Source organism: Sycon ciliatum, chromosome 4 (assembly GCF_964019385.1).
Source record: "Sycon ciliatum chromosome 4, ocSycCili1.1, whole genome shotgun sequence".
Lineage (NCBI taxonomy): Eukaryota > Metazoa > Porifera > Calcarea > Leucosolenida > Sycettidae > Sycon > Sycon ciliatum.
Genome location: NC_088646.1, coordinates 19513125 through 19523406, shown reverse-complemented (window position 1 = coordinate 19523406; position 10282 = coordinate 19513125). Strand labels below are relative to the sequence as shown.

The window sequence follows — 10282 nt, the reverse complement described above, 5'->3', positions numbered from 1 at the left end:
CGGCCAATACTCATGCATAGGCGTATGCAAACTTATTCTGGTTTACTTTTGTTTTGCGTTGTAGGATCAGCTGCTCTTGAACGTGATCATCGATCGAATGGTTGAAGACTGTGATGGTGGTAAGTCTCTCGCTCTCTTCCTGAATGTTCAGTCCTTTTGTTTGTTTAGAACAATGTGTGTGTGTGAATTGCCTTCCTGTCAAAATGCGTGTATTCGTCTGTTTTAATACTGTGTTCATATCGAGGTATGAGGTTTTGCAGTAGCACTGTGGAGTATTTGCAGTTTTTACATCACTTACCTATTTTGTCGGACTCTTCGTTTTGCTGTCTTATAGATATCAGCGGATGTCTTTCAATAGTTCTGAAAGTTGTCCTTGGTCTACCACCATCTATGGTTAGTGTTGTTGGTGCCTCTATTCCTCGTATCACTGCCTATGCCCTACCACCGCAACGTGGGTGAGGGTGGGGTGTGTTCAGCCTTTTCTTTCCCAGGCTTCCATGGGAGCAAACGAGTAACAGTACGTGATGTAGTACTGTATGTGAAAGTTCATCACTTTATAGAGCCTTGCTGATGCCCGTTTTGATTTCATTGGTTGTGTTTTGGCCAACCTTTGGGACAGGTACACATGTAATACTCTCTCTCTCTCTCTCTCTCTCTCTCTCTCTTTGTCTCTCTCGCTCTCTCTCTGTAACGCTCTGTTAATTCAGTGTTGCATGCTGATCTCAGTCACCGCTGTACTAGTATGTTCCCGCTTTCGTATTGTATTAAGTCCGTACCTTCTATAAACATATGCTCCTGTGGTGCTTGCAGCAACAAAATCGAGAGGACCAGTTGGAACTCAGTCTGCCGCTGAAGGAGCCCAATCCTGCCATGGTGGCAGCGTATAATGAGTTTCTGGCCATGTTCTATCGGCAATCAATGCATCATCTTATGGCCCCCCTTCTCGCCAGTACCAGTGGCAAACGCATGAGCAGAGGTTTGTGAATGTCCTACGCTGCTGTGTACTTAGCAGTTCTAAAGACATGCACCGCATGCCTTGCGCATACTCATTTACACACCATGTTGTCAGTATTGATGTGGTGAAGTCTCCCAGACACACGTGTTGGCACATGTTGTTGTGCAAAGAACAATGTAAAGTGCACACCAGGGAGTCGTAGTATCTAGTGAAACGATACACACACACACACACACACACACACACACACACACACACACACACACACACACACACACACACACACACACACACACACATGTCTGGAATGTGAGGTATTACTTTGAACTTCCGAATCCGGAGTCGAAGCCCACACCACATCAAGAACTGTTGTCTTGTGTCGTTTCCCTAGATTCTCGGTACATGCACGCGCGCGCGCGCGCACACACACACACACACACACACTCTTGTTTTCATACCATTGCTAACTCAAGTTTGTGTGCTGTGCGGTAGAGCTGCAAGAAAGTAGCCAGCACTGGCTCAACCAACAAATGGCTGATTGGACTGGGCTGCTGTTGGTTGGTTGGTTTTATACTTTACTAGCAGCACCCCCGGCCAGCGTTGCCTGGCCGAACGTGGCATGCGGGTGAAGCAAGTACATGAACAGCACACGTGCTCAGCACGTGGTGGTGGCCAGACCGCTGAAGTCCTGGTGAGGGAGGTTCTTCATCGTTGGAAGGAGAAGGAGGGACGTCTGTTACGCCTTCGGGAGGCTGGTCAGGGTTGTCCATCACCTGGTGGCGGATGAAGCGGCTCAAAAAATTCATTAACTTACGAACAAAAGTGCGATGCGCTCTTCACTGCAGATCAGATGCAGAGTGCAGTCAGTGCAGATCTTTTGTATCCTTTTGTTGCAGATGTTTCTATTTGCAGAGAACGGTTCACGTGGTCCGCAGCGCTTGTGCGGCTGCTAGTGCTACCTATGGCCTAGGCTAGGTGGCTACATGATTCGCACGCTTTGCGTGCTCAGTGCTTCTGCGCGCGGCTGCTACTGCTACTCGTACTGATCGTGTCTGCTACCTACACTGTTCGCACGCTTCGCGTGCTCAGCACGTGGTGGTGGCTACACGATTCGCACGCTTTGCGTGCTCAGTGCTTCTGTGGCTGCTTCCGCTAGCTACACGATTCGCACGCTTCGCGTGCTCAGTGCTTCTGCGGCCGCTAGCTACACTGTGCTACACTGTTCGCACGCTTCGCGTGCTCAGGGCAGCGTGACACACACACACACACACACGTCACAGGTGCCTCTTCTTTATAAGTAAAGATAGCCAGGTATCTAAATATATACCTAGGCAGACCACCACTTTCTGTACCTGGCTAGCAATTGGTTGAGCGACTATTCTGCTCATTACCTTGTAACTGTGTCTTATACTGTAAACAAGACAAGAGCAACAGCTGCATAGTGTGCAATGCCCTGGACGCTGTCCGTGCAAGTGTACAAGCATGCTACATTGTGTATTGAATTGTATTGTGTATAGTAGGTGTGAAGGAAGTATTGTGTGTGCTATCTTGGCTCTCTCTCTGTAGATGACAGTCGGGCAGCAGGCCTGCTGCGGCTAATCATGGACGTGCTGTGTGTGTGTGTGACGGCACACACCTACCACATACGCAACCACATCATCTCCAGGGACCTGCTGCGACGTGTGCTTGTGCTCACACAGTCCGTGCACAAGCATCTTGCGCTAAGTATGTCCTCTTGTCTTGATCCTGTCAGTGTTTGCCAGATCCGGACAGGTTGTGGGTGTTGGGTGTAGGCTAGATCGTTATATGCCCTCGTGACTTTGGTATAATGACGTGATTGGATATCAGCAGAGATTTCCGGTGTGGGTGTTGCAGGCTCATCCTGGCTGATCTTTCCCTGGGCTTACAGTGTCTGTGTTTGTATCATTCTGCCATATTCTGGTCAGGTGCTGTCCGCTTTGTACGGCAAGTTCTTGGCCAGAAGGACGATGCATTGAACAATTACATCATCCGTAATGATCACTTACGGCCCATCGTGGAGTTGTTGGAAAAGAACCGTAACTACAACCTCACCAACTCTGCGTGTGTGGAGCTGTTCGAGTTTGTGTGCGCGGTAAGTTCTGGCCCGAAACACCCTCATGCTCAGTACTCGCTCTTATGTGCATTTTGGTAAACTCTTACGACATAAAAATATAGCGAAGAAGTTAATCTAATATTTAGCTACTTCGAAGTAGTACAATTTCATGACGACCATACTGCCTGACATGTCTTATGGGGGATAGGCATGTTAACTCCCAGCTTGTGAACCCTTTATTACCAACCTGCAGACTTTCGATCATATAATTATGATTGATGACTAAAACCTGCTTAACTCCATCATTTCTTTTGCAAATTTAACAATTGAAGGGTCTACGTGGTAGCGGAAACTCCGAGCTCTCTACTGCAACAATTGCCGAAAAGCTACGATCTCTAGAGATATTGCGCGCCATCTTGGCGAATTCAAAATTTTGATCAATGCTGTTTACCATTTTTGGGGAAATCCCTCTGAGCGCCTGAGCACATGATAGTGAGTCTATTATAGTGTCAGCCCAAATTTGCTCGAGACTTTTCGATATTATGCCGCATAATTTTGCTGCGCTTCTTTCGATATTATGCTTGGCATTTCCGGGCGAAGACGATATTTTGCTCTGATTATGCTCAATGACAGCTTCAAAAACGCCAAAATTGGACCAAATTTTGGAGAAAATTTGAGAAAAACATCGAAATTTGCTCGGTTTTGCTGGGTTCAAATTTCAAAGTGTGAAGATTGACCTCACAATGCTCATTACCAAGCTGCCGTGCAAAAGAATTTAGTTTTGAGCATGGACCTAGTACAATACTCGCATGTACCTCTGGCGCTGGACGTGAAACTTCGAGTATCTGCGAAATCACGGTGAAAATCTCCAAAAAATTCGAAATTATGCTCCAAATATGCCGGGCAATTCTTTTTCTAAAATGTTTCGATATTATGCCAAAAGAATTGCCGGCAAATTTGGGCTGACACTAGTCTATTATTCATGGCAACCTCTCTGTCTTGTCCAGGTCGTTGCATATTTTAAAACTTGAGCTGATGTTTTCTGTTCTACCGTTGTTCACCCTTCCAGGAGGTCATGAAAGAGATGAAAGAAATGGCACTGTACATAGCAGAAAACTATAAGTCAACACTCGAGAAAATCACTTATGTAAGCACGTTTCATCGACTCCTGCTGCGCACTGAGCAAGAGAAAGATCGCCAGGCATTGATGCAAGACACTGCAGGCAACAGGTGAGTGACGTGGCAACTTGTGTTTGACTGTCATAGTGTACTGCTCATCTTTCATTGTGGTAAATTACTTGCATGAGAGTGCTTTGCGTATCACAGTATCACAACCAGCTCTGTTCTCTCTCCTTCTCTACGTGGCTTTGCCAATTTCGGTGAGGTGTACCAGCGCTTTGGCCGAGTGGTTGTGGGCTTGCCTGCGAATCACAAGGTCCCGAGTTCGAGACCCGCGCTGGGAGCAGGGAGCGTGTACTGTGCTAGCAAATGCGGTGATGCATGCGTGAACCACTTTACATGCATGCAGTGAACTGCGCCAACAACCACGGTCAACTGGGTACTCACTACTCGGAGTGAGGGTAGCATGGATGCAGCTAACGAGGTTAGCCCCCTTGTCGGGCATTGGTTGTGAGACTTACCACCTCGCCCTCGCCGTTAGGCGCTGCATCTGCCACCCTGGTATCACAGGCATGGTGGTGGCCTGGCACATGCGAAACTTCCTAAGCTGGTTGTGTTTCTCAACGCAATTGTATAGCCGGTGGTAACGCGGACGTGCAAACTTTACTTTTTTATTGATTTTGCCAGGAGTATTTTTAAACCGTGTGCAGCTCCCGGAAAATCGTCCTATGGCGTAGTATTTTTGTTTAGGTCATAGTGGCTCGCCTTTGCTGCATCACGCACAGTCACATGGTCATGTTACTGTATCACCAAGGTAATTTTTGCTGCGCACCGCTGCTCATCTTACAAAAGGTGAAAAACGCGCACGAATTCCCGCTATCACCTAGTGATATGGTGGTTTAGCACTGAACCGACGGTGTGATGAGTTTTCTATGATTCGATGATGGCCTAAACAAAAACTTCGCTGTGGCATCGGTTTTGTGCGGCATAGATGCGAAACTGCACACTTGTGTACTCTTGATTTTGCTGGGGGGGGGGGGGGGGAGTGATACTTGTGTTCGCTTCCATGGTACTATCAAGATTAGCTGTATTGATGCTGGTGTGTTTGGCTACTGCTATCTGGTGTGTTGTGTAGCACAAACGACATCAGCAGCATGACGAATCAGAGTCGGTATGGCCGTGATGGCAGTATGGACGACGCAGAGGAGATGTGGTTCAATGATGATGAAGACACACTCTTCGATGACGACACGAGTAATGGAGAGCGGCACACCTCACCTGCCACTCACCATGCCACCTCACCAATTTCCTCGCCAGTGGACAATGCCGTAGATGGCCGGACGGCTGACGGTCCCACATCACCACCCACGAACAGCTCTAATTCGAACAGCTCTAATTCATCCTCTCCGCCGCTGCTGAAGTCGCTTCGTAAAAACGATGATGATGAGGACGACGTTGCCGACGTGTTCAAGAATCCAATTCCTAGAACTAGTCGAAAGGTAAGTCGTATGGATTCGGTGCAAACTTTGTCAACGTGTCAGTATCCTGAGTGACACGCCTACATGTACTTGCCTTGAGCTTGGAGTCTATGGCGTGGTTGGTGTAGTTTACGGCCGGTGCTTACTTCAGTCGTATCTCTTTCACCAAGGCCTGATCTTGTTTCAGTGCATAGATTTGTTCGCGCTTCAAAAATGTACAGTCAGTAGGGTTTTGTTGTCAGTGTACAGTACTAGCACCAGATATATTAGAAAATCCAATACTAGTACAGCACCAGCATTAGATAAACCTTGTTATAGTTATAGTTGCTGTCAAACCAACAACAGGACGCAGTAATGCAGGCCAAAATTTATGCGGCCGAAATGTGTTTTAGGCCTGGGAGGCCGAAATTTATACGTGCCGAAAAATTGTAGACTTATAAGGCGAGACCAAAATAAAATCGAGATTCCCGGGCAGGACCCATGTGAAATTGGTGCGGGCGGCCGAATTTTTATTTTTTATTTTTTTCTCCTATGGCTGTGTGTATGCGCATATGCGCATGCCATGCCGAGCTTTTTTTAACAGTATTTTCCAGTAATTTTTATTTTTTTATTCAAATTTCACAAAAAAACAGGCACGCGGTTTACCCGTTCAATTTTTCTGTATTTCGGCCAACGATGGTTCTGATCTGTACATCAGGGAGTCGTATAAGCTCGGGTTTGTGTGACTCCACGTCACAGATCTACTCACACGATTAGTACTGTACATGTATTATGAACTGTTCAACAAAACAAAACAAAATTGGCCTTGGCTCCATTTTGGTGCGGGAGGGCCCGGGAATCACTAATTTTTTTTGGTCTCGCCTTACAGTAACTGTTACATGCATCCCGTTGTAATGGCTGGCTGTGTGCGTGTGTGTGTGCGCGCCTCGTCTCTACACAGCGTTCATTCGCCCTGGTTGATTACGACGAGGAGGAGGATGAGGACGACGACGACGACGACGGAGAGAAGTCGGACGTTAACAACTCAACCAGCAATTCATCGTCGCCTTCGCTTGAGAGCCCAGCGAAGCGGCGTAAAGTCGACACGACAGCTTGATATTATTTAGGTAGCACATGAGGTGTGCGTGTGCGCCATCTTTGTTTTAACTATTACCTATACTGTTACTCATGATTTCACAAAAAAACAGGCACGCGGTTTACCCGTTCAATTTTTCTGTATTTCGGCCAACGATGGTTCTGATCTGTACATCAGGGAGTCGTATAAGCTCGGGTTTGTGTGACTCCACGTCACAGATCTACTCACACGATTAGTACTGTACATGTATTATGAACTGTTCAACAAAACAAAACAAAATTGGCCTTGGCTCCATTTTGGTGCGGGAGGGCCCGGGAATCACTAATTTTTTTTGGTCTCGCCTTACAGTAACTGTTACATGCATCCCGTTGTAATGGCTGGCTGTGTGCGTGTGTGTGTGCGCGCCTCGTCTCTACACAGCGTTCATTCGCCCTGGTTGATTACGACGAGGAGGAGGATGAGGACGACGACGACGACGACGGAGAGAAGTCGGACGTTAACAACTCAACCAGCAATTCATCGTCGCCTTCGCTTGAGAGCCCAGCGAAGCGGCGTAAAGTCGACACGACAGCTTGATATTATTTAGGTAGCACATGAGGTGTGCGTGTGCGCCATCTTTGTTTTAACTATTACCTATACTGTTACTCATGATTTCCCCAAAATGGAAATAGGAAACGTCAAGAAATCCATACTTAGTACCTTGAAGTTCGAGTTTGACCTCGTTAACGATTTGGGGACATTTTGAAATATGTGTAGCCCAAGTTGCAGCCCCTGTTCTTTTTTTTGCATGCGCACACACATACGCACGCGCACACGCACACATACTTGGCAGAGCTGCAGATAATGTGTGCCTCCATGCTACTTTTACGTTGTCCTCGTCTATCTATTTCAAACCAAAAGTCTCTCAGCACATCCAGTTTCAGAACAGCTATCGCAACCACACCTGTACAAAAAAGGGCGTTGCTGTCCACCCATCCGCTGTACATATTTTAATGATTACCTCGTTCTTCCCTTCAGCATTTTTCCCGTTGTGGTTGTCAGTATTAAACTTAGAATCAAAGTTTAGGTCTTTCTGTGTGTGTGTGTGTGCGCGTTTGTTTTGTGCTGGCTAGGTGTGCATGTGCGCGTATTGATTCGGCACCTTCGGCTTCTTTTTCTTACTTGCAGTAGATCAACCAGTTCACACTCTCGTTCTGGTGGTGTTCTATCTTGAACTGCCAACTGTCCCATGTACTGTGATGTGCATGCATATGTGTGCGTCATTCGACGTGTGAGGTTCAGGAGTGTGCGTGTGTTCGCTTGTGTGCCTAGGCTGGGGTACCAGTGAGTGAGTGAGGATTGGCAGCCCGGGTGTACCGAAACACAATGGCATCACCAAATCAACAATGTGTGCCATATTTTCCAAAAAATGAAAAAGTTCAGCTAAACTGGCGGGCACATGATTGTTATCCTAAGAAAATCATGAACGAGGATGAAGAATTATGAACCACCAATGTCACTATTACGTAGCCCGTCACTCACCTGCAACGGATCTCTGCTTTCAATATGTCCATGTGAATTGATCCTATAATCATAAATGCAGTTTGCTGTAAGTAATTTAGTTACCAGGGTGCACGAAGAATGAATTGGATGTACAACTAGTCGCACCGGGAGTTCTATTATTTTCATACAGTATTGCTGTGGACTGTGTGTGGCTGTGCGTCGGGTCGCATGTCATACATATACTAACTGTTTGATAGTACTGTAACAGCAAAAATGAGTATTAAAGAGAAAGGCTGTGCAGGCTGGATATTAGGAGCCATATCAACTGTCAGCAAGTAAAGCATGAACACTGTCAGCTAATTCTTTGGTGGGCTATCCTCTGCTGATTTTGCTGCTGCTGTTTGCGTTTCAGCTGATGGTTGTTTCACGGGTTTGCGCATGTAGCCAAGCTGCCGTAGATACCGCACGATAAGGGGCACAGTGGCAGCCGTGATAGCAATGCGGGCGGGTGCCAGCAGCTTGTGTGCTACATACGCGATAGCAAAGGTTGAAGCGGTGGCCGCCCCAGACCCGTCGACACCAAGATCCACGCCTAGCTTGGCTGCTATTGCCACTACATCCAGACCGGCGCTGACTGCGACGTACATCAGGCCCAGTGAGGTCAGGGACATGGAGACATGGAACACCATCACCACCGAACCATACTGAGCCACAAGCAGCTTCAAGCGCTCGGCGCGGGAGAGCGAGGCCGCTGGTCTGTCAGATTGGTCATCACTGACCTGAGAACTCTGTGAATCACCCTCTCCATCCACTTGCTTGCCAGGTTCTGTTGCCATGTAACGATGTGCAGATAGTCCAATAGGTACTGGTGTTCTTGGATATCCACCTGCAGATGAAGTAGATGAACGCTCGATGACGCCACTGCAGCAACACGCTGCTGCTCTCGGACTCATCAGTGACAGAGGGCGGATGGCTGACTTCACGGTGCTTCCTCTCAGGGTAACGTGCCGTATGAGAGACATGACCCTATTCTGCAAATGAGGACAGCCTTGAATGAGAAAATTAATGCTATTCTCCGCTGACAAGATACCTAAATTAATTAGCACGGAGCTGTACGCACACGATATCCAGACCTCTGAGCTCCATAGAAACTCACATGAACGAATGGTGTTTTCTAAGCCTCGAGGGTCTTTGTGCCACTGTTTCGTGGGCAGAGACAGAGCAAACTGATATGATGTTTCCTCCGCAATTAATTCTTTCGGCAATGTTGTTGCAGTATCAAAATTTTGAAATGTCAAATGAGTCAGTTCATTATGGACATGACATCACAGACCACGTGTGTGTAAATCAATGACGTAACTATAATTATTCGATATGACGATATCGCGATGGATATGTACGTGCAATGACTTATGAAGTTATGTGCATGCGTCAGGCAAGAGCGTGTTATACTATAGTATACGTTATATACTCTTGATAAATAACAAGACTACCGGTATTATCAAGGTTAAAAATAAGCTCCCAGGGCCAACAAACTTGTACTTCGAAGTAGGGAGCATACTCTTGAATCTTGATAATACTGTACACGACCTCTCCCCCCAGTTATGACGATAACCATTCGCGAAAATGTGCTAATATTACGTACGTTTATGTACTCTTGTTATGTACGGAAAACAATGTTCCTGACTGCAACTATAAACTGGTTGGTAGAACCTGGGGCACAACCCCATATAACTCAAATGGTTACAAGACCAATACTGTACCAACTGGTTTATGGCTGCAGTCAGGAACATTGTTTCCCATTTCCATACAGTGTGTCCTCCGCCTTGTAATATGCTTTCAACGTAATATCATGCTTACCGGTATGTACTCTTGATTACGACAGATGACACGCAAGCCAAAAGGCCACTTGTTCTCACTACACTATAGACTCGAACTACTAGTAACTGAGTGCAAATGCAAAGTTAGAGTCTGCATAAACAGTATATAGGCAACCCGGGGCAGTGCTGCCTCACGCACATGAGCCACAAGGCCGAGCACGTGCCAGCAAAATGAGAATCTCCGAACTGCTCCCAAGAGCTTCCACATGTACATGTAGG

The 10282-nt window shown here is 46.8% G+C and overlaps 2 protein-coding genes across 2 annotated transcripts in view; one reads left to right on the top strand and one right to left on the bottom strand.

The window, feature by feature from the left end:
• Positions 1–7915, top strand: part of LOC135814874 (serine/threonine-protein phosphatase 4 regulatory subunit 3-like) — a 13378-nt gene extending 5463 nt beyond the window's left edge. The window contains exons 9-17 of the mRNA XM_065328068.1: positions 65–119; positions 335–393; positions 811–976; positions 2522–2680; positions 2902–3068; positions 4099–4259; positions 5284–5647; positions 6567–6732; positions 7122–7915. Of these exons, the coding sequence (XP_065184140.1) occupies positions 65–119; positions 335–393; positions 811–976; positions 2522–2680; positions 2902–3068; positions 4099–4259; positions 5284–5647; positions 6567–6722 (1287 nt within the window). The 3' untranslated portion in view covers positions 6723–6732; positions 7122–7915. The remainder of the gene's footprint in view (positions 1–64; positions 120–334; positions 394–810; positions 977–2521; positions 2681–2901; positions 3069–4098; positions 4260–5283; positions 5648–6566; positions 6733–7121) is intronic.
• Positions 7916–8539: 624 nt separating this feature from the next.
• LOC135813444 (protein FAM210A-like) lies at positions 8540–9205 on the bottom strand. The gene has a single exon (XM_065326539.1). It carries the CDS (start codon positions 9203–9205, stop codon positions 8540–8542), a length of 666 nt encoding a protein of 221 aa, XP_065182611.1.
• Positions 9206–10282: the final 1077 nt, after the last annotated feature.